The sequence below is a fragment of the Sorex araneus genome, chromosome 6 (genome assembly GCF_027595985.1).
Source record: "Sorex araneus isolate mSorAra2 chromosome 6, mSorAra2.pri, whole genome shotgun sequence".
Taxonomy (NCBI): Eukaryota; Metazoa; Chordata; class Mammalia; order Eulipotyphla; family Soricidae; genus Sorex; species Sorex araneus.
In genome coordinates, this window is record NC_073307.1 from 58564840 (window position 1) to 58587986 (window position 23147).

Below are 23147 nucleotides of genomic sequence, written 5' to 3' on the forward strand. Positions count from 1 at the left end.
TGGGACTTTTGTTTGGGGGCCACACCTGATGGTGCCCGCAGGCTATTGCCAGCTCTGTGCTCGGAGGTTGTTCCTGGCAGTGCTGGGGAGCAAACCTGGGCTTCCTGCACGCCCAGCGTGTGTTCAGCCCTTTGAACTGTCTCCTGTCCCTTGGAGAGAGTTTATTTTATCCGTTTGTTTTTGAGATGTGGGGGCTGGAACGTGGGGCAGAAGGAAGAGTCAACGGTTTCCGAGCTTGTATCTGATTCGGCTTGGCCCCCCCTCCTACTTGGCTGCGTGCCCATGTGGAAAGCAGCATATGCCCAGGGGACCCTGGTCGGCGAACCACGGCACCGGCCACCAGCTCTCCTCCCTGCTGCCTTCAGGCCCAGAGCAGCTCTGCAGCCCAGCTCTGCAGCAAGGAGCACTGGACTGTGAGTGCAGTGGCTGGGAGGGATGGCTCAGGGGGCCTCTCGGAGGCCAGGCGATCCTGAGGGTCTGGGCCTCCATTACTAAAGAGTCCTGTGGAGGGACACCCAGGGTGGGTTTATCGGGGCCGATTTCTTACCAAGAGCAGAGCACCGATACGGGGCGGGGTGGCTGGCTTTCCCAGAGTACAACCTATTGTAACAGCAGCATGAGGACTGGCCACTTTGCACCGGCCTCAGAGAAGGAAGGACCAGCAGGAATGCCGAGTGGGACTGAGAACAGGCTTTGCAGGAAGGCGGTCTAGGTTTGATCCCGAGCACTGCATGGTCCCGAGTTCTGCCACCCCCAAGCTCTGAGCCGGGAGTAGTGCTTGAGCATCTCCAAGTATGGCTCAGACCCTCATGCCACAAAAGAAAAACTCAATCCAGAACTTTATGGTTAAAAACAAAAAAATTAAGCCTGAAACTTACATTTTTGGAGGGTGGGGGCCCCACCCAGCGATGTTCAGGGATTTCTACTGTCTCTATGCTCAGGAATCACTTTTGGTGGTGCTCAAGGGACCCTATCGAATGTCGGGAGTTGAACCCGGGTCAGTTGCATGCAAGACAAAGGTCCTACCCACTGTCCGGTTGCTCCAGCCCCAGACACTTCTTTGTCTCTCTCAGACCCTGCCCAAAAGTCCCAGGGCTGCCAGTTCAAACCCTCATTTTTCTTTCCTTTTTTTTCAAAAATTTAATTTCACTTTTTTTGTTCGTTCCTTTTTTTTTTTTTTTTTTTTTGCTTTCTGGGTCACACCCAGTGATGATGCACAGGGGTTACTCCTGGCTTTGCACTCAGGTCCTGGCGGTGCTGGGGGGACCATATGGGATGCTGGGTCGGCCGCGTGCAAGGCAAATGCCCTACCCACTGTACTATCACTCCAGCCCCCGTGTTCGTTTATTTCTTTTTACTGAATCTAAACCCTCATTTTTCTAACTTCATTTGCTCGCTCCCAGCTAGGAGCACCCGGCTGGCTGAGTAATGAGGCTGTGGGGTAACCCTGCCCTTTGGGACCCACCCTTCGCGTGCCCGCCCACCCCGGCTGACCGCCTTCTGTCCAGAGTTCTTGAGCAACCAGGCAGGGCCCAGTCGGTGGCCGTGAGAGCCGGGGGACGGACACAGGACCGCGGCCGAGGCTTGCTCATGGCCTGGGGCCTTCTTCATTGCAGCTGGAAGAGTAATGATGGCAGTGAACAAGGGTCCCGCTTTACTGGATGGAGAGTTTCCCGTGAGTACCCGCCCGGCACTGAAGGACAATATGGACAGGGTGGAACCCGAGGGGGGGGCACAGGGGCTGAGCACTGTATCTCTGTCGAGCCCTCACCAGAAATGGGACAGCAGGGACCCATGTGGTCCCCTAGCCCTGCTGAGTGTGAGCCCTGAGAGGCTGGAGAGATAGGACACAGGGAGCTCCTTTACCTTGCACACGGCTGACCCAGGTTCCATCCCCAGCATCCCATAGGGTCCCCCGAGCACTGCCAGGGGTGATTCCTGAGTGCAGAACCAGAGGAGTGACCCCTGAGCATCGCCGCCGGGTGTGGCCAAAACCAAAACAAAACCACACAAAAATCAAATGAGCCCAGAGTTCAGAGCAGGGAGTGAGCCCTGAGCTGCCTGACCACTGCCCCAGTGCTCCTGGAGCCTTCCTGGGAGAGGCAAGTGTCCTCAGCATTGCGGCCCCCAGGGAGAGCAGTGGGAACAGTGTGGGCAGTTTCAGACAGGAAAGGCTGTGACCGCAGCTGCACATGTGCTCCCTGTAGGCTAGAAAGTGTGTGTGTCCGGCCTCCATTGGGGGCAGCTGAACCCTGGACACCCCAGCATTCCTAGGGCACCTGCTGTCTCCCAGGAAGGGTGTGCTATTGGCCTGGACCCCTGGTGGACAGTAATGGCCGCTCGCGCTCTGTGAGCCTGTGCTCTGCCCCGTGGGGCCCTTGGGAGCTTCCTGGTGGGTGGCTCTGCAAGTTGGGGCATGGGTGGCCCCTGGGCAGTGCGGGGAGAGGCAGGGGGACTCGAGACCCCCGTGTGCTTCTTGCAGGAGCAGGAGAACGTGCTGCAGCGGGTCCTGCAGCTGCCCGTGGTGAGCGGCACGCGGGAGTGTGTGCAGAAGACCTACACCAGCACCAAGGACGCGCACCCGCTCGTGGCCTCCGTGTGCAATGCCTACGAGAAGGGCGTGCAGGGCGCCAGCAGCCTGGCGGCATGGGGCATGGAGCCAGTGGTCCGCAGGCTGTCCACCCAGTGTGAGTGCCACTGCCCCGGCCATGCCCCAGCCAGAGATGATGGCTCTGCCTGTAGATGCCCAGACCTTCCCCAGAAGGATGACAGTGCTTCATCTGAGGGACCGGGTGGGGGTGGGGGTGCCCGGCGCCCACTCCTGCTTCTCATCAAGGAGCGGCAGGAACTAGCAGGGTGTGGCTAGCAGGGGGGTCCCGGCAGGGCTGGGGGACGTTGGGGGAAGCTCTGGCAGCCGGGAGACCTGCCAAGTCCCAGAGGAGACTTCAGCCGCTTCTGAGAGGCTGAAGAGTCGCAGAGCTAGGTGGGCACAGGTAGGGGTGGTGGCGCTCACCACCATGGCCACTCACTTGCAGTCACAGCTGCTAATGAGCTGGCCTGTCGGGGCCTGGACCAGCTGGAGGAAAAGATCCCAGCACTGCAGTACCCTCCCGAGAAGGTGAGCCCCTGGGAACGTCCTGGACAAACATTGGGAGCAGGTGTGGGTGCATGCACCTCCACAGCACGACACAGTGGGGGCCTGGCAGAGTCCTGGGACAGGTGGCACCAGAGGCCGTCCCTGAGGGGGTAACTGCCATGGCTGCCTCACAGGCAGAGAAGCCCAGAGATTCTGCTGGCATGCTCAGGAGGGCTGGGCCTGATCCCTTTCAAGCTCGGCTCAACCCAAAGTGCCCAAACTTTGGGGCCGAAAACATAGCATCATGGGTAGCACGGGGGCCTTGATGCAGCCAACCTGGGTTCATTCCATATGGTCCCCCGAGCACCGCCAGAAGTGCTTCCTGAGTGCAGAATCAGGAGTAATCCCTGATCATTGCTGGGTGTGGCCCAAAAATAAAAACAAAAGAACCGAAGTGTCCCAAACCTTGGCTCCAGCCCCAGCCTTGACTGATGGGTCTGAGGAGAAATTCCAAGCACAGGGTGCTGACCAGCTCAGCACCGCTGGGGATCGAACTCATGGACTGGCAGCTGCCAGGCATGCACACCTGCCCTTTGCACCGTCTCCCGGGCCCCACCCTCTCTGTTCTTCCGGGGGCCTTCCCGGAAGCAGGTCCGGGTGCCCATGCCCAGCCCTGTGCCCCCCAGATCGCCTCGGAGCTGAAGGGCAGCATCTCCACCCGCCTGCGCAGTGCCAGGAACAGCATCAGCGTGCCCATTGCCAGCACTTCCGACAAGGTCCTGGGGGCCGCCCTGGCCAGCTGCGAGCTGGCCTGGGGGGTGGCCAAGGACACAGCTGAGTACGCCGCCGGCACGCGGGTGGGCCGGCTGGCCTCGGGCGGGGCCGACCTGGCCGTGGGTGGCATGGAGAAGGTGGTGGGATTCCTGCTCCCTCCCGAGAAGGACGACTCAGGTATGGCCAGCACCCTCCCCATGGAGCTGCCCCCGAAAGAAAGGGGGGGAGGGCAAGTTCCAGCAGGGTCCCCCACTCTGGGTGCGTGAGGGTGAAAGCGCTTCACGATAGCACAGCGGGAAGGGCGTTTGCCTTGCACACAGCAGACCCGGGTTCATCTCTGACATCCGATAGGGCCCTCTAAGCCCTGCCAGGAATAATTCCTGAGCATAGAGCCAGGATTCAGCCCTGAATACTGCTGGGGGTGCCTCCCTCCAAAAAACTTCACGGGGACCCCCTTGAGGGCTGCAGTCACACCCTCTATTCACTTCCTTCACACCTCCCAGCCCCGACTTCAGGCAACCAACAGACCCAGAAGCCCCCCAAGGCCAAGCCGAACCTCATGGCCAGGGTGGGGGCGCTGGCCAACACGGTGACGCAGCACACCTTCCAGACCACAGCCCGGGCGCTGAAGCAGGGCCACGCTCTGGCCATGTGGATCCCCGGTGTGGCCCCACTGGTGAGTGCCGCTGGCCTGGGAATTGGGGGGGTCCCTCCCAGCCCCCTGCAGCCGGAAATGTCGGTCCAAAGATGGGGGACAGGAGGGTCTGACCCACCGCCACTCTGTCCTGTTCCCCCTGAGTTCCACTCCTTCAGACCCTCAGGGGCATCCTGGGGTCATGTGGGGACGCAGGAGCCACCAGGGAGTCCCAAGGTCTGTGGCCGGCCAGGCCTAAGTCCCCTTTCCACAAAGGTCAGGCTGGCGCCACACAGGAGCATGGGGAGTGGGTGCTGGTGGGGGGATGCTCTGGGCCTGCAGCGGGGTCCCAGCGCCCCCTTCCCACCCACAGAGCAGCCTGGCGCAGTGGAGCGCGTCAGCCGCCATGCAGGTGGTGTCCCGACGGCGTGAGAGCGAGGTTCGGGTGCCGTGGCTGCACCACCTGGCGGCTGCACAGCAGGAGGACCGGGACGACGCCAGTGACACGGAGGGGGATGAGTCGCAGGACGACGACGACTCAGGGTCTGAGGAGCACAGGCTCAGCGAGGTGAGGAGGCACTGGCCCCGGGTTCCAGTGTCAAGCCGGGGTCCTGTGCTATATCCTGCACCGCCCAGCTGGCGTCCACACCGTCCTCCGGTTGGGGGGCCCTCCTGACCACTCCCCCCACCCCACTGACGAGCCCTCATGCCTCTGAGGGAGAGATTGAGGTGCAGAGGGGGCCGGGAGCTGGTGGCAGAGCCAGGCTCCAGCGCCAGGGAAGGGGGAAGCATAGACCTTGGTCTGGCTGGCAGGCGGCAGCCCGGCCCCGAGCGCCCAGCATCCTGGGCAGCGTGGCCCAGACTCTGCAGGAGGCCCTTCGAACCAGCATCGCCGCCGTGACATGGGCGCCCAAGGCCATGATCAGCACCGCCAGTCGCCTGCTGCACCTCACGCCCGCCCCAGCCACGCCCCTGGCCACCCCCAAGAGCCGCGCCATGTCCCTGTCGGACGCCCTGAAGGGTGTGACTGACAATGTGGTGGACACAGTGGTGAATTATGTCCCGGTGAGTCTGCCCCCACCCCCAGGCCCCGTTTCCTTGGCCTTCCTTGCGGTCTCCATCTGTTGCCACCTTGACGCAGCTCCCTGACCCTAGACAGAGACCCTTCCCCGCCACTGGAGGCCAGTTTGTGGGTCCCCAGCCCTCCTCCATTAGCTTACAACCTAAGGACCTGGCTGCTCCCAGGACACCCATGGGGGGGATGGGGGCTGAGGGAGGTGGCATCTGTGAACTGCCACCAACAGGAAGAATCCCAGCTCCTCTTGGGGGGTCCCTGGGAAAAGCGGCCAGGTCCTGTGGGTCTGGGGGGCTTCTTGGGGAGGAGACCACTCCTGGAAGTGTCCAGGTGGGTGACTCAGTCACACCTTCACCTGGTGCCACGGGGAGGGAGTCTGACAGCCACTGTTCACTGGGTGGTCCTCCAGAACCAGGCAGGGGCCCTGACTGGCTGGGCAAGTGTGGGCAAGGGGGTCCTGAAAGTCTCCTGAAGCCGCGGACACACCAGGGCCCTCCAGCGCTACGGGCGGCCGGTAACAGGGTCCTGCTCTGCCCTTAGCTCCCCAGGCTGTCGCTGATGGAGCCCGAGAGCGAATTCCGGGATATCGACAACCCGCCCCCCGAGTGGGAGCGCCGGGGGTCCCGGGGCAGCCTGCGCGGGGGTCCCGGGGAGCGCGGGGAGATGCCCACCGCGCCCCGCCACAGCCTCCCGGTGGCCACCCGGGAGAAGCCCAAGCGCCGGGTGAGCGACAGCTTCTTCCGGCCCAGCGTCATGGAGCCCATCCTGGGCCGCGCGCAGTACAACCAGCTGCGCAAGAAGAGCTGAGCCGGGCCGGGCGGCAGCTGGGCGGGCAGGGGTTCCCGGAGTGCCCCCAGAGAGAGCCCGGAGCACAGCCGAGTGTGGCCCAAGAACGCGGCCCAAAGAAGAGCCGAACTCCCGGGCCCCGCAAATAAACACCTGTTACCGCGTGCACCTGGGCCGAGCTCTTTTCCAAGCCGCCACCCTTGGCACGCCCTTGGCACGGCCCTCGGCCCGCCCCTTCTCTGCCCTTGGCACGCCCCTTTGCAGCCAGCTCTGACCAGACCAGCCCCGCGCCTGCTGTTTCACCGCGGGAAAGGTGCGCCCCTGCCGGGAGCCAGGGGAATCGGCTCCCGCGCCTGCGGGCCCAGGTGCCACTTCAGAAATTCATTGTTTGCTGGAGGGCTGGGACAGCCGCTGGTGCATTTTCAATCCTCCCCCATTGCTCGCATTCCCTCCTGCGGCGGAAGGGCAATTGAATCAGTTGTTTCGAGGAGAAGGAAAAATAAAAACAGGCTGGGCCTGGAGCAATAGTACAGGGGGGGAGGGCATTTGCGCACGGCCAGCCGGGTTGGATCCCCAGTACCCCATACGGTCCCTGAGCACAGAGCCAGGAGTAAGTTCTGAGCACCATCAGGTGTGACCCCCCCAAAAAAAGAATATATCTGTTCCCGTATTCATATGTCTCCACACGGTCACTCCTGGACTGTCCAATCTGACCCCCTCACAGCCACACCGTCCTCAGCACCCTCACCCATTCTGTCCCCTCTTTGGTTCTGGAACTGCCACCATGGTGTCATCCATCTAGTCAGGTGTGTCCTTTGTCTACCCTGCCACCGCTTCCATGTGTGCTCATGTCAGGGGTGCTCCCGGGGGCTGGTCAGCAGCTCTCAACTCACTGCTCAAGATACAACTGCACAAAAATGACAGTCACCCCCCACCACCACCACCACTTCAGAAAGCTGAGGTCGGAGACCTGGTGCTTCGCTTTCAGCCTGCACAGGCCATCCATGGGGACCAGAGAGATCACAACCTGGGCCTAGGGGCCAACGCCAGGGATAGCCCAGCTGCACGGATCACCCCTCTTTATTTCACTTGTGGGACATGACTCTGGCGGAAGAACCAGAGCTAACATGTCCCTAGCTCCTCGGGGTGTGGCCCTTGACCCTGGAGCCCCAGCGGGAGTGGTTCCCAGCAGTGAAAAATGTGATGAGCAGGAGCTCAAGACACAGCACCTGCTCAGGTTTGAGCCCCAGCACCTTCAGACACTGCTGGGCGTGAGCCCTAGGCACCGAGTCAGGAGTAGCTCCTGACAACTGCCAAGTGTGATCTCCAAAACAGAAGAAATTGCTGGAGAGATAGTACAACAGATAGCATGCTCGTCTTGCATGTGACCAACCTGACTCCAATCTCTGGCACACCGAGCCCACCAGCAGTGGTCCCTGAACACAGAGAGAGGAGTAAGCCCTGAGCACTGCTGGGAGAGGCCCAAGACGAAATAAAATAGAATAAAATAGAACAACAGAACAAATGCTATAGAAATAATCAACTGCCAATGGAAATCAGCACCCCAGCCCCAATGCTGTTCAGGGTCAGGTGTCAAATGTTTACTTTTAGAAGTGTCAGGGCATGTGGAAACTTCTGCAGATGCCATTACCTGAGTGAGGGCCCTGCCTGACACTGGGATGAGTTGGCTGGTGCTTTGGTCTGAGATGTGCTTCTGGAGCTTCTGGTCCCTGCACTGTCTGGGACCTGCAGAGAAACAGGACCAATGGGAGGAGTAAATGAATATATACAATAAATATATCTACAGACCATAGCTACAGGCCAACATATAAGTCATCCTACTATATGGCTGGAGAGACAGTACAGTGGGGAGGGTGCTTGCCTTGCATGTGGCTGATCCATATTCAACCCCCAATACCCCAAAGGGTCCCTCAAGCCCCGCCAGGAGTGAGTCAAGCACAGAGCTAGGAGCAAGCCCCGAGCACCGCGAAGTGGTGCCCAAAAAACAAACATACAAAATCCATTTATAATATCCCTCCTTATCTATCACTCACCCTCTGTGGTTTCAGTTATCTGGTCAACCTTGACCTATACTAGTATGTTTCTGGCTGTGCTTTGGGGTTACTCCTGGAGCTTCTTAGAGCACTATCTGGTGCTAGTGAGTAAACGCACATAATGTGCTCCAGTCACCTCTGGCTGACAATAAAATATTCTGGAATACTTCTGAGATAGTCTTTTTTAAATTTTTTGCTTCACACCTGGTGATGTTCAGGTTTTACTCCTGGCTCTGCACTCAGGAATTACTCCTGGAGGGGCTTGGTGGACTATATGGGGTGCTGGGGATCGAACCTGGATTGGCTGCAGAAAAGCAAATGCCCTACCCACTGTACGATCCATCCGGCCCCTGAGATAGTCTTTTAGATTTTTCTTTTTTTTTAATTTTAGGGTCACACCCAGACTGGAGCGATAGCACAGCGGGTAGCGCATTTGCCTTGCACGACGCCGACCCCGGTTTGATTCCTTTGCCCCTCTGGGAGAGCCTGGCAAGGTACTGAGAGAATCCCACCCGAAAGGCAGAGCCTGGCAAGCTACCCGTGGCATATCTGATATGCCAAAAAACAGTAACAAGTTTCACATAGCGATGTTACTGGTGCCCGCTCGAGCAAATCCATGAACAACAGGCGACAGTGCTACAGTTCTACAGGGTCACACCCCACAATGCTCAGGGGTTACTTCCTGGGTCTGCACTCAGGAATCACTCCTAGTGAGCTCCAAGGACCATATGGGATGCCAGGGATAAAACCCGGGTTGGCCTTTTAAGGCATACTCGCTGTACAAATGCCATACTCTAGCCCTTGAGATAGTTATTTAAATTATTATATTAATATAATATCAACACATGTTGATATTATATGTTGATGTTATAATCATCATCATCATCATCATCATCATCATCATCATCATCCCATTGATCGTCGAATTTCTTGAGCGATCTCAGTAACGGCTCCATTCGTCCTAGCCCTGAGATTTTAGAAGCCTCTCTTTACTCGTCCTTTCCAATGGTGCCACATTGGAAGCTCTTTCAGGGTCAGGGGAATGAGACCCATCATTGTTACTGGTTTCGGAATATGAATATGCCATGGGAAGTTTGCGAGGCTCTCCCATGTGGGCAGGAAACTCTCAGTACCTTGCCAAGTTCTCCCAGAGGGAGAACTAGGCTCTAAAACGTCTAGGAAGTTCCGGGAGCTTGGTTTTATAGTCTCTGGATGTTGGCTGTTCGTGGGATCACATGGCAACGGGGGCAGTCCCTCAGTGTGACCACCTAGCTACTGGAAAATGGGGAATCTGGGTGGACGAGGCCCAGTCCTGATCTGAGCAGGCTTGGAGATCTCAGCCACGTGTCCCACACACCTGGGTTCCTCTGCCAGTTCCTTTATGCGTTGAGGCTTGTTCCAACGTGTGGCGAGGGGCCTTGAGCATGGCTGTGGCTGGGCTCCAGAGAGACCTCTGCTGCTCTGCTGCGGGGGCTCTGCTCAGGGCGGGGAGGAAAACTGAAGCCCACCCCCTATGAGGGGCCCCAGTGAAGACAGCCAGGCGCGGGGGCAAGAGACTCTCTGTTGATATATTAAATATGTTAAATATACATACGTTGATATAATAATAATAATAATATATTAATAACTGCTATTTTTGATGCCAGAAATCAAACAAACTCTTATGCCCGCCAGGCATGCACTTTACCACAAACCAGCCCTTTATTAGGTGCTAACGTCACTATATTGTCCCCGAGTCATTGGGAAAACCCTGTTTATATACAGAGGAAATGGCAGAGCCCACGCAGGTGGGTGCAGGGAGCACAGCGCTGTGAGGTGGCACCCTCCACTCAGCCCCAGGGAGTCGCCGAGACCCAAGGCAACCCACGCCCATTCCAAGTGCAGACTAACAAGCCTCAGCCTGTGCGTCCAGGCTTGTGCGGGGCGTGCTGGGCGCCGTCCTGCTCTCTGGGTCTGGCGGAGCACGGGCGTGCCGAGGCTTCTTTCCGGGTGCAAAAGTGCGGGGCAGAGGGGGGTGCCCAATCCTCCGTCACAACCCTAGGGTGCGGTGAGCCTCGTGGGGCGTAAAGGGAGCAGGCCGGAGGACGGGAGCTCGGCACGGCACCCGAAGGAGCGGGCAGAACTCTGAATCTGCTGCTGAAAAGTTCATACCCACCCGACAGACGACCAGGCTGGCTGCGTGGGTCCCGGAGGCCTGGGAAAACCAAGGCCTGACCACGCCCCGGCATGACCACGCCCACAACCACGCCCGCCTGCGCTTCCCGGGCGGGTGGAGTTCCGGCTGAGGGGCGGGGAAACTGAAGACAAGGCCACGCCCCCGGGGAAAACCACACCCACAAACAAGCCCCTTCGCTGGAAGCCCCATCCGGTCTGCGCCTCCGCCCCCGCGAGCACCGAGCTGGCGGAGTTCTGGGTAAGAGAGAGGGGAAACAGAAGGTATGGCCACGCCCCCTATAGACCACGCCCACAGCCAAACAAACGGCCCCGCCCCTTCGCTGTACGCCCCGCCCCTCCGCGCCTCCCCTCCTCCCTCAGCACCCCGGCGGGCGGAGTTCCGGATAAGGGGCGGGAAAGAGGAGGTCTGACCCCGCCCCCTTAAAGACCACGCCCACATCCACCCAAACAGTCCCGCCCCGCCCCCTCCTCCACTCCCCCCCAGCACCTCGGCGGGCGGAGTTGCGGGTGCGGGGCGGGCTATTTGGGGGGGCGGGGGTCCCGATGACGGCATCGGAGCGCGCCGCGCTGGAGCTCGGGGCCTGACTGCGCAGCTGGGGGCTGCAGGCACCCCATACAGGTGGGCTCGGGCTCGGGCGTGGAGGTCGAGGTGGGCTCTCGTCCCCGGCTGCGGTTGCCTGGGAAGCTGGGGCGCCTGCAGAGTTGGGGAGCCCCTACCCGGCACGGGAAGCCCCCATCCTTGCTTAGAGGCTTCCTGGAGGCCCTCCGACCTGCTAAGTCAGGGGGGTCTGATACCCGTATCCGGGAAGCGTCAGACGCTGACACTCTTCGAGAGTCGGTCCGTGTTCGTCATCACTTTTCCAAACTTTGCCGGCCCGGCACCTCGGGCTTGCCTGCCCGGTGCGCCTCGGTGGAACTGAGAGCCTCCAGGCCGAGGAGCTCTGAGCCCTGAGCAGGGCTGCGGGAAAGCCCGGCCAGCGGTCAGGGAGAGCGGGAGGCGAAGGCTCCCCCCCCAGGGGCTAGCTCCCTGCGGGACCAGCTGAACGCACCGTTCCTCGTGCAGAGCAACTGCAGGGGTGGAAATCGCGCCGGGATCAGGGGCTGGGATGAGGGTCCTGGACGGCTCTTCGCTTTTGGCTAGGCAGCACCTGGAGCTGACCTGCTGGTCTGCCTCTGGGAGGTGGAGGGACGCCTGGGGGTAGCAGGAGCTGGCAAGGAGCCCCAGGGAACGCCTGTGTCTGTGCCTGGCTGGGAAAGAGGGTGGGGAGCCCAGAACTAGGGAGTCCTGGTATGTCCTCTGGAAGGCACTAGGGAGACGCTTTTTGTGGGGGTGACCATCATATTCCGGATTTTCAAAGTGGGGGGCAGAGGCCTCTGAGGGCCCTTCCAGATGTGGTCAGTCAGGGCCAGGGTGCCTGTGACCAGATGGGGCGGGGCAGATGGAAGCAACAGCATTAGGTGTAGGAGCTTGGTGGCGGAGGCAGGGGGCTTTTTGGAAAATGATGGGGGTGTAAAAGGCAGATGCTGGGACACTCAGCAGTGAGAAGGGCTCTGTCGTGTCTGTCCATGAGGGATGCAGCTGGAATCCGGAAGCTCTCTACTTTGGGTGCTCTGTTGGGTCTCTGCTTAGTGGCTGCTGGGTACCCACCTGTGGGGTCCAGATCTGGGCCCCCTCCCTGTACAGTAGTGGTCAGGCCTGGATCAGGGGATGTCCATGGCAGCCTCTTCCTTTTTCACAGGCTCTCACCATGGGGCTGGAGGCCCCGAGGCTGCCCGGGCCAGAGGAGGCCACCATCAGGGTGGCCCTGCGGGTCCGCCCGCTGCTGCCCAAGGAGCTGCTCCATGGCCACCAGAGCTGCCTGCGGGTGGAGCCGGCCCATGGCCGTGTCACCCTGGGCCGTGACCGCCACTTCAGCTTCCACGTGGTGCTGGATGAGGACACGGGGCAGGAGGCCGTGTACCAGGCCTGCGTGCAGCCCCTCCTGGAGGCTTTCTTCGAGGGCTTCAACGCGACTGTCTTTGCCTATGGCCAGACAGGCTCAGGCAAGACCTACACCATGGGAGAGGCCAGTGTGGGTGAGTGACCCTACACAGGCAGGGGACAGGGTCCCCTGACTTTTTGCTCCAGCCCCCCTGTTCTCCAGCAGAGAGCAAGAAGGTGGATTTTTGACCCTCCAGCATCCTGGTGGTGCTCACTAGTGGTCAGGGCAGGGCAGGAAGGCAGGTGGGTAGCTGGGCTCGCCGGCTGCTTGTGGGGGTGGGGCAGGAAACTGGGTCTGTGCAGGGGAACAACTCATGGAAGCTTGGATGAGACCTGCTGGGTCCGCAGACTCAGAGGCATACATGGCCCTCCCTCCTGTTGGCTTATAAATCAGGATGATAGAACCACACAGCGTACGGGGTTGGCTCCTCCGTCACCACTCTGGCTTCTTCTTCTTCTCCTTTCTTCTTCTTCTTCTGTTTTTACTTTGTTTTTGGGTCATACCCGGTGATGCTCAGGGGTTACTCCTGGCTCTGCACTCAGGAATTACTCCTGGCAGTGCACGGGTGGACCATATGGGATGCCAGGGATCGAACCCTGGTCAGCCGCATGCAAGGCAAATGCTTTACCTGCTGTACTATCACTCTGGCCCAGCACTCTGGCATTTTGCTTTGTGGAAATGGGAAAAAAAAAAAAAAGCCCAGGCTGGACTGATTGTGGATTGGACAGTAGGTACTGCTAACCTGATTCTATCTCTGGCACCACAATATGGTCCCCCAAGCCCCGCCAGGTGTGCCCCCCCTAAAAAAAAGAAAGAAAGCTGATCCATGAGAGCTACTTTCCAGTGTTTTTGTTTCTGATTTTGGGGCCCCACCCAGCAGTGTGCAGGTCCGTCTCTTGGCTCTGTGCTCAGGGATCACTCCTGGCAGGCCTCAGAGACCATGTGGGAGTGACCTCATGCAGATGCTGTTCCTGCTGTACTGTTGCTCCAGCCCCTTGCTGAACCCCCAACCTTCTGCCCAGCCCCTCCAAGCCTGGCATGGCCCAGGCTGCCCGCCCGCCTCATCCCCCTGGAGCCTTGTGTATCTCCCCAGCCCCCCTCCGCGAGGACGAGCAGGGCATCATCCCGAGGGCCATGGCCGAGGCCTTCAAGCTCATCGATGAGAACGACCTCCTGGACTGCCTGGTGCACGTGTCCTACCTGGAGGTGTACAAGGAGGAGTTCCGGGACCTGCTGGAGGTGGGCACTGCTAGCCGTGACATCCAGCTGCGCGAGGATGACCGAGGGAATGTGGGTAAGGAGGTGCCCGGGGCTTGCACTTGTCCGGGGGCGTGCCGGCCTCTGCTCTAGTTCCCCCATGGGCACCAAGCTCTGTCCCCAAGGTGGAGGGCGTGGACATGGGCAAGGCGCAGGGCCCCAACCTGGATGAGCAGGACCCCCTCCTGTGCCCACAGTGCTGTGTGGAGTGAAGGAGGTGGATGTGGAGGGCCTGGACGAGGTGCTCAGCCTCCTGGAGGCGGGCAATGCGGCGCGGCACACGGGTTCTACCCACCTCAACCGCCTGTCCAGCCGCTCACACACTGTCTTCACCGTCACCCTGGAGCAGCGTGGCCGCTCCCCCAGCCGCCCGCCCCGGCCAGCGCCTGGCCAGCTGCTCGTGTCCAAGTTCCACTTCGTGGACCTGGCAGGCTCCGAGCGGGTGCTGAAGACGGGCAGCTCTGGCGAGCGGCTGCGGGAGAGCATCCAGATCAACAGCAGCCTCCTGGCATTGGGCAACGTCATCAGCGCACTGGGTGATCCGCAGCGACGTGGCAGCCACATCCCCTACAGGGACTCCAAGATCACTCGGTGCGTGAGTCCAGCAATCTTGGGGAGGTGCCCTAGGTCCTAGGGACAATGTCCGAGAGTATTGGGGAGGTGCCCTGGGGTGTCCCTTAGAAGGGACAGCGTCTGAGAATCTTGGGGCTGTGCTCTGGGTTCTAGACACAGCATCCGAGAATCATGGGGAAGTACCATGGGTTTTAGGGACAGCGTCTGAGCGTCTTGGGGAGGTTCTCTGGGTTCTCTAGGTTTTAGGAACCTCAGCCCTGACCCCCTTGTCCTGACCGTCTTCAGGATTCTCAAAGACTCGCTGGGTGGTAATGCCAAGACAGCGATGATCGCCTGCGTCAGCCCCTCCTCATCCGACTTCGACGAGACCCTCAACACCCTCAACTATGCCAGCCGCGCGCAGAACATCCGCAACCGCGCTACGGTCAACTGGCGGCCCGAGGCCGAGCGCACGCCCGACGAGGCGGCAGTCGGTGCGCCCGCGCCACCGCGCCACCGCTCGGAGACGCGCATCATCCACCGCGGCCGGTGCGCGCGCCCAGGCCCCGCCGCCGCCGCCGCCGCCGCCGCCTCCTCCTCTGCCGCTGCAGCCGCCGCCGCGCGCCTGGGCGCCGAGTGCGCGCGCTACCGGGCCCGCAGCGACGCCGCCTGCAGCCTCCTGCGCCAGCTGCAGGCCGAGCCCGGGCTGCCCGGTGCCGCCGCGCGCAAGGTCCGCGAGTGGCTGTGCGCCGTGGACGGTGAGCGCAGCGCTCTGAGCTCTGCCTCGGGGCCCGACAGCGGCATCCAGAGCATGTCCACGGAGGAGCCGGCTCCGCAGGGGCTCCGCGCGAGTCAGGTGAGACCCCGGTAGGGGTCGTGAGGAGGCGAAAGCCCTTCTATCCAGTCTTTTTGGTAACCTCGGACACTTTGCCTCCCATCCTGCAGGGCAGGAGGGAAGGGCTGCAGGGGTGGTCCAGCTCCCAGGGCGAGGCCTAGCAAGTGTCAGTCAGTGGTGTCGCTATTAAAATAGAGGAGGAGGCTGGCCCACAGTTGGAAGCTTGTCACAAGTGGGGCGGAAGAGGGAGGGGGCAGTTAGGACAGAGAGAGGGGACCACTATGACAATGACAGTTGGAGGACTGGAGCGATAGCACAGCGGGTAGGGCGTTTGCCTTGCACGAGGCCGACCTGGGTTCGATTCCCGGCATCCCATGTCGTTCCCAAGCACCGCCAGGAGTGATTCCTGAGTGTGAGTGTAAGAGCCAGGAGTGACCCCTGTGCATTGCCGGGTGTGACCCAAAAGAATAAGAATTGAGTGCTCGGGGCTGGAGCAATAGCACAGAGGGTAGGGCATTTGCCTTGCATGCAGTCGACCCGGGTTTGATTCCCAGCATCCCATATGGTTCCCTGAGCACCGCCAGGGTAATTCCTGAGTGCAGAGCCAGGAGTAACCCCTGTGCATCGCCAGGTGTGACCCAAAAAAAGCAAAAAAAAAAAAAATTGAGTGCTAAAAGTAGGTAAAGGGATACCTGTACCATAATGACCAAAAGGAGAGGGAGGGATCAGGGAGGGAGTGAGGAGGAGGAGAGGGAGGAGGAGGAGAAGGAGAAGAAGAAAAGGAGAACATGAATAGTGTCTACTGTACAGGCGGGGTGGAGGCATGGATTGAGGGAAATTGGGGTCGTTGGTGGTGGTAGTAAATGCTGCTGAGGGAACATTGTATGACTGAAACCCAGTCATGGACAGCTTTGTAACTGTTTATCTCACAGTGATTTAATAAAAATATAGAAGAGGCTGGTGCTGGGCGTAGAGCACTTGCCTTGCAAGTGATTGACCTGGGTCCCCCGAGCACCACCACGAGTAATTCCTGAGTGCAGGGCCAGGAGTAAGCCTTGAGCATCGCCATGTGCAAGGCAACAACACTAAACAGTACCAGTAACTTAAACTAGAGGCGGCAGGTGGCTGCAGAGGACGTGCGGGGCAGGTGGGACCTGGGTGTATGTTGCCTCTAAAGCTCCTCTCCTGCCCCTAGGAGGGGGAGGCAGCGCCGCAGCTTTTGGCCCTGCAGAACCAGGTGGCCCGGCTGGAGGAGGAGAACCGGGACTTTCTGGCAGCGCTGGAGGATGCCATGGAACAGTACAAATTGCAGGTGAGTGGCAGGTTGTCTCTCCCCCAGAAGCTGGCAGGATTGGGTTCTCCCAGGTGGGTAGAGATGGGGTGATGCACAGCGGGAGCGAAGGAGGGCAAATGTGGGGTGGTGTTAGGGTCGCCCTATATGCTTGTTTGGGGGTCACACCCAGAGGTGCTTCTCCCTGCTGGGTGCTGTCTTGGGGGTCATTCATGGTAGTGCTGGGGGTCCTTGCAAATCATACTGTTGCCCCAAGATAGATGGAGCAGAGCTGGTCCTAGCGCCCTCTAGTGGCAGAGATTTGTATGGTAGGAGGGAGTGATGCTGCAGGTAACAGCATCCCGATGTCCTGTCCCCCACTCCTTGGCACCTGCTTCTTACCCTGCAGAGCGACCGGCTGCGTGAGCAGCAGGAGGAGATGGCGGAGCTGCGGCTGCGGCTGGAGCTGGTGCGGCCTGGTTGGGGTGGGGCCGGGCTCCTGCCCGCTGGCTCCTTTGTGCCCCGACCTCACACAGCTCCGCTGGGGAGTGGCCACACTCTTGTGCTGGGCACGGTGCCCCCAACCTGCCTTCCTGGAAATGAAGCTGGTCCTGAGAATTTGGGAGAGGTGAGGAGGGGATGAGGCAGGGAGTGTGCCCCTCACCTAGTGGGGTGCCCCTTTACTGTGGCCCCAGGGAAGGACTGGGGTTGGTCTGTGTCACTGGGAGGTCCTGGTCCAGCTGGAGGTTCTGGGGCAGCTTCTGCCCTTCAGTTGGGTGGGAATTTGCATGCCTCCCTGGACGGGGAGCCCACCCTGTCTCTGGCTAAACTGTGGGCCCACCTTGGCAGGTGGCAGGTGACAGAGAAGCAGCTGTGCTGGTGGCAGAGATGGAGCAGCTGGAAAGTGGTTCTTCCACATCCGAAGAGGAGGAGGAGGAGGACCAGGAGGAGGAAGAGTTGCTGAGGCAGGTTCGAAAGTGAGTGGAGCCTCCGCCTTCTGAGAGAGACCAGCTCAGGGCCGGGTGGCAGGAGGAGCCACTGGTCTCACAGGTGCCCCCTGCAGGGCAGGGACTGCATGATCAGCTGAGTTGTCACCCGTGAGGGGGTTGGCTTGGACCTCAGGGTCTCTGAAAGTGGCCCTTGGCACCTCCCATCACTGTGTGTCTCCGAATCATTACCCTTGATCCCAGACTCACCCCCATCCCGAGCAGGGTCACATTGGGACATTGGGGACTGGAATGCCGGAGGATTCATTCCATGTGGACCTGAAGGTGGGCAGGGGGAGGGGCTGGGGTTGACACTGACTCCTGATTCTCCCTTCCAGAAACGGCATCAGCAAGTGGAGCCAGAGGGGGAGATGTGCAGGTAGCCCCCCTGACAGGAAGGATCCTGAACTTTGCCTGCAGGAGCTGGGCACAGCACTCCCAGGGCCCAGAGGTGACCAAAGGGCCACTTTCCCTGCACTTCTTCCTTATGGGCCCCGTTTGATGCTCCCGCATGCTTTCCCCGGGCCCAGAGCAACCCTCTTCTCTCCCCGTCTCCCTTGTTGGGTGTTGGAGCCCTGACGATCGGTCTTTCACTGCAGCAGAAGGGAGCCAGGCTGCCCCTCGGCCCCGCCAGGCCCCGGCTGCCTCGGCCTCTGAGTGGCGGCTGGCACAGGCCCAGCAGAAGATTCGGGAATTGGCCATCAACATCCGCATGAAGGAGGAGCTTATCAGCGAGCTAGTCCGCACAGGTAGGACTGGCCAGGGCATCTCTCTGCTATAGGCACCACAGTCTCTGTCTCCCCTGTCTGTGACAGGGTGACAGGTCACCTGTGAGCATGAGCGTGGGGCCGGAGCTATAGTACAGCAGGGAGGGCACTTGCTGTGCACGGGAGCAAGCTGCATTCTATCCCTGACATCTCATGTGGCCCCCTGAGCCTGGCCAGAAGTGATCCCTGAGCACAGAGCAGGAGTCAGCCCTGAGCACTGCTGGGCTGACATGGTCCTTGCTCCAGGGAAGGCAGCCCAGGCGCTGAACCGTCAACACAGCCGGCGCATCCGGGAGCTGGAGCAGGAGGCGGAGCGCGTTCGGGCTGAGCTGAGTGAGGGGCAGCGGCAGCTTCGGGAGCTGGAGGGCCGGGAGCCGCGGGATGCAGGCGAGCGGTCCCAGCTCCAGGAATTCCGTAAGCGGGTGGCTGCAGCCCAGAGCCAGGTGCAGGTCAGTGGCAGGGGCAGGGAGAGGGTTGTGGTTTGGAAGCAGGACAGTGGGCCCAGGGCCCAGGGCCATCGTTCTACTTCTTTTAGAGACCCCCAGCCAGCTCGGTCTCCTTTCTGTGGTCCCATCGCCTGCCCGTCCACTCTCCGTCCTTCCGTCTCTGCAGCTCACCATCTGGCTTCCCCCTCTATCTCCCAGTCTAGTCCCTGGGGCCAGCCTGGGTCAGGTTGGGTGCGTCCTGGTGATGCCACACCCTCGCTGTGGTGTCCTTGCACATTTCCCAACCTCTTTGTTCCTCAGTCTCCAGTTCTGTGATTTTGTGTCTGTGCATGTCTGTGTGGTACTGGGAATCAAACCCAGGGATGTGCTTTGCTCCATCACCATGATAGAGCTGTTAACTCATCAAATTAGTACACAAGAGTGTGGGGGCCTGGTATAGGAAGTGCCTGAGGGGTGCCCATTTGCTGCCCACCCACTTGGCATCCCTTCTCCATCCCTCTGCTGAACAAACCCTGGCACCATTATGCCAGGCTTCTGGCCACCCTTGTGTTGGTCGCAGGTGCTGAAGGAAAAGAAGCAGGTGACCGAGCGGCTGGTGTCGCTGACAGTGCAGAGCGAGAAGCGGCTGCTGGAGCTGGAGCGCAGCGTGCAGCTCATGCGGCAGCAGCAGGGGCGGCTGCAGAGGCGGCTGCGCGAGGAGACGGAGCAGAAGCGGCGGCTGGAGACTGAGATGAACAAGCGGCAGCACCGCGTTAAGGTACCACTCCCTGGACTGCAGAGGGTGCACACACGGGGCTGAGCGTGGGGCGGAGCCAGGGGAGGCAGCTCCTGGGGGGCAAAGACTGAGCCAGAATTCGGAAGGACCCGCTCAAGCGACCAGCATCTGGGAGGCGCTTCTGCTTCATATCCCCTTAGACTTGTGGTGGCAGGGTTGGCCTGTGGATGCTCTTGAGGTCTGACTCTGGGGTCTCCCACACCTCCCCCTGAGCCTTCACATCCACCCGTGTGTCCTCAGGAGCTGGAGCTGAAGCATGAGCAGCAGCAGAAAATCCTGAAGATCAAGACAGAGGAGATCGCGGCGTTCCAGAGGAAGCGTCGCAGCGGCAGCAATGGCTCTGTGGTCAGCCTGGAACAGCAGCAGGTGGGCCCCAACCCCTGCTTCCGAGGTGTCCCTGCTGGTGGGCACTGCACTCCTCCTGCGACCTTGGCTGCCTGGTGCAGCCAGAGGCTGGAGCTGACCTCCCTCTGCTGCCCCACTCCGGCTGCAGAAGATTGAGGAGCAGAAGAAGTGGCTGGACCAGGAGATAGAGAAGGTCCTGCAGCAGCGGCGGGCGCTGGAGGAGCTGGGTGACGAGCTGCGCAAGCGGGAGGCCATTCTGGCCAAGAAGGAGGCCCTGATGCAGGAGAAGACGGGGCTGGAGAGCAAGCGCCTGCGGTCCAGCCAGGTGAGGGGCCGCCTGGCCCGACAGGTGGGGTCCAGCCAGGTGGGGGCCTGCCGGGTGAGTTTCAGTGAAGTCCCACAGCTGATAAGCCTGGTGAGTTATTGATGGGTGAGGACCCCCAGTCAGGTGTCATGGTCCTGCTGGATCGTGTCCCACGAATCTCCCCAGACCTTTAAGGCTTAGGACTATTTTTGTTTTGTTCTGTGATGTTGGGGGTGGAACCCAGGTCTTGATTCATCCCCCAGGCTCTCAGTGAGGACATCGTCCGGGTGTCCAGCCGCCTGGAGCACCTGGAGAAGGAGCTGTCGGAGAAGAGCGGGCAGCTGCGGCAGGGTAGCGCCCAGAGCCAGCAGCAGATCCGCGGTGAGATCGACACCCTGCGGCAGGAAAAGGACTCACTGCTCAAGCAGCGGCTAGAGATCGACAGCAAACTGAGGCAGGGAAACCTGCTGTCCCCAGAGGTGCGGCCCACCCCCGTCCTTAGCCCCCACCCCAGAGTCACTAGCTCCACCCCTGGAGCATCTATCTCTGCCCCGTGCCCCACCCCCAGCACCTCTATCCCTGCTGATGGCCCCGCCCCCACCCTTAGCCCCACCCCCAGCATCATGTAACCCAGCCCCTCACTCCACCCCCAGCACCTCTATCCCCGCCCTTCACCCCCAGTGCCACTGTCCCTAAGACCCCGCTCCTCACCCCACCCACCTCCAAGTCCTGCTTATCCACCTGGCTCTGGCTATTGCTGGGCTGGGCAGTGGGAGGGCCACTGGGGTGCTGCCCTAGGGCCTGGGATCTGGGCTTCTTGCCATATGGGATGTATGGGACGCATGGCCTGGTGGTGGCAGGAGCACCACGTGGTGGGCACACCCTGCCCAGCTCAATGCAGGGAAGCCTCACTTTCCTTTAGTGTGGGGACCTGAATTTCCCCGGGCACATCATGCTGGCTTCGGCCATGCTCCTGCTGGTGGCCCAGGCGTCTGTTCGTGTGCTCAAGGCGTGCTTAGGAGGAAAGGTGCAGCTGTGGTGTCTTGCTGATCCCCCATGAGCCCATGTCACACATACCCCTGTCCCTGCAGGAGGAGCGGACACTGTTCCAGCTGGACGAGGCCATCGAGGCCCTGGACGCTGCCATTGAGTATAAGAACGAGGCCATCACGTGCCGTCAGCGGGTGCTGCGGGCCTCAGCCTCTGTGTTGTCGCAGTGCGAGATGAACCTCATGGCCAAGCTCAGCTACCTGTCCTCCTCCGAGACTAGGGCCCTGCTCTGCAAGTACTTCGACAAGGTGGGCTGCTGCCCTGCACCTGCACCTGCACCACCCTCAGGCCATGGGCGGGGGGTACTCAGCCCACCTGTAAGTCCCCTCAGAAGCTTGTTTCAGAGATTCCGAGGCTTCCCTCCCTGCGGGCACTGCTTGCACCTTTGGGTAGCCCTGGCCTGGACCTATCCAGTAATCCTTATTGGTACCATGGTGGGTGGGGTCCTGCTGGCATGTGGGTAGGAAGGAGCCGGGTCTCACGAGCTGCCAAGAGCTGTCAGGAGGGTGTCAGAGGCCCCCATGGATTTCTCTGTGACACACCCGGGGCCTGGTCGGGGTACTTGACTGGGGGCTGAGGCTGGCAGTGATGGCGGTGCAGGTGGTGGCGCTGCGGGAGGAGCAGCACCAGCAGCAGATCGCCTTCTCGGAGCTGGAGATGCAGCTGGAGGAGCAACAGCGCCTGGTGTACTGGCTGGAGGCAGCCCTGGAGCGGCAGCGTCTGCAGATGGACCGTCAGCTGACACTGCAGCAGAAGGAGCACGAGCAGAACATGCAGCTGCTGCTGCAGCAGAGCCGAGGCAGGCCGGCCCGTCACCCCTCACCCCTGCCTGCATGCAGCCCCTCACCCCTGCCTGTGTATGGCCCCTCATCTCACCTCTGCCTGCATGTGGCCCCTCAGCCCTATCCATGCTCAGCCCCTCACCCCCCTTCTCTCCCTGCAGATCACCTGGGAGAAGGGTTGGCAGACAGTAGGCGGCAGTACGAGGCCAGGATCCAGACTCTGGAGAAGGAGCTGGGCCGCCACATGTGGCTAAACCAGGAGCTGAGACAGAAGCTGAGCAGCGTGCAGGCCGCAGGCCAGAGCAGGGGTAAAGCCGCTGCCGCCACTGGCCTCTCCTTCCTGGCAGCTCAGAAAGTCCCCAAGCTTTTGCCCTGACTGGGCCATTGCTACCCTGGCGGAGGGCATGTGGCTTTGGCAAGTGTGGCCTTCTCCGGGGTGCTGCTGCCCCATTCCTGACAAGGACTCCTCCCGACAGGTGGGGACAAACGCGCCTTGTGCCTGGAGAGCCGACAGCACCCTGGAAGCGAAGATGAGCCCCAGCTGGCGGCCCCTGAACTGCTCTGGCCGCCCTCGCACATGGAGAACACCTCCCGCGACCCCCGGGAGGAGTCGAGGGACTTGGTCCACGCCCCATTACCTCTGACATGGAGACGCTCCAGCGGGTGTGGCGAGGAGCCGGTCGCCCCTGAGGAGCTGAGGCATCGGGAAGCGGCAGAACCCCTGGTGGGCCGGGTGGTCCCCGTGGGGGAGGCGGGCCTCCCCTGGAGTTTTGGGCCTCTGGCCAAGCCCCGGCGGGACCCGCGCAGGGCCAGCCCCGGGATGATCGATGTCAGGAAGAACCCCCTGTAGGCTGGGCAGTGCTCACCTCTCTCTAAGCACTCCAGGAGCCAGCTGAAGGGAGGGGACCAAGAAGCGAGAACTAGGCTCCAGTTCTTGAACCCACCAGCAGTCCTACGTGCCTGATAGCTGTGAACCCATGATTGCCCCCCGGTGGCCAGAGCCTTGAGCCCCTTCTGTTCTGAACAGCATCAGTTTTGGGGTTCAGCCATGGCTTGTACCAGTATTAATGGCAACAGGGGTGGTGCTTTTAATGTCTTTGTATGGGGGACCCGGGAAACAGCCCACTTTTAGGGTTTGTAAAAGCATTTCATAATAAAGTCATCCTTGAATGGTGTGTGTGGGGGTGGTGTTTCACTTGAACTGGCCTCAGGGATGTGGGGA

General features: G+C 60.7%; 2 protein-coding genes across 4 annotated transcripts; both read left to right on the top strand.

Annotated features, from left to right (window-relative positions):
* Positions 1-371: 371 nt before the first annotated feature.
* PLIN1 (perilipin 1) lies at positions 372-6642 on the top strand. The gene is made up of 9 exons (XM_012934737.2): positions 372-413; positions 1617-1675; positions 2483-2687; positions 3036-3118; positions 3763-4027; positions 4354-4526; positions 4858-5052; positions 5298-5549; positions 6100-6642. Exons 2-9 carry the CDS (start codon positions 1628-1630, stop codon positions 6364-6366), a joined length of 1488 nt encoding a protein of 495 aa, XP_012790191.2. The 5' UTR covers positions 372-413; positions 1617-1627; the 3' UTR covers positions 6367-6642.
* Positions 6643-10721: 4079 nt separating this feature from the next.
* Positions 10722-23100, top strand: KIF7 (kinesin family member 7). Of its 3 annotated transcripts, none has more exons than XM_055142145.1 (19): positions 10722-10812; positions 12314-12650; positions 13650-13850; positions 14011-14404; positions 14672-15221; positions 16396-16512; positions 16880-17098; positions 17320-17447; positions 17795-17907; positions 18056-18205; positions 18470-18672; positions 19229-19426; positions 19685-19810; positions 19938-20114; positions 20357-20572; positions 21185-21391; positions 21744-21942; positions 22087-22233; positions 22402-23100. In XM_055142145.1, the coding sequence occupies exons 2-19, from the start codon at positions 12323-12325 to the stop codon at positions 22773-22775; spliced, it is 4047 nt and encodes a 1348-aa protein (XP_054998120.1). In that variant the 5' UTR covers positions 10722-10812; positions 12314-12322; the 3' UTR covers positions 22776-23100. The 3 variants fall into 3 exon arrangements, with proteins under 3 accessions (XP_054998120.1, XP_054998119.1, XP_054998121.1); XM_055142144.1 differs by lacking the exon at positions 10722-10812 and adding an exon at positions 11069-11193; XM_055142146.1 differs by lacking the exon at positions 10722-10812 and adding an exon at positions 11069-11193 and having other exon boundaries at positions 18059-18205.
* The last annotated feature ends 47 nt before the right edge of the window (positions 23101-23147 follow it).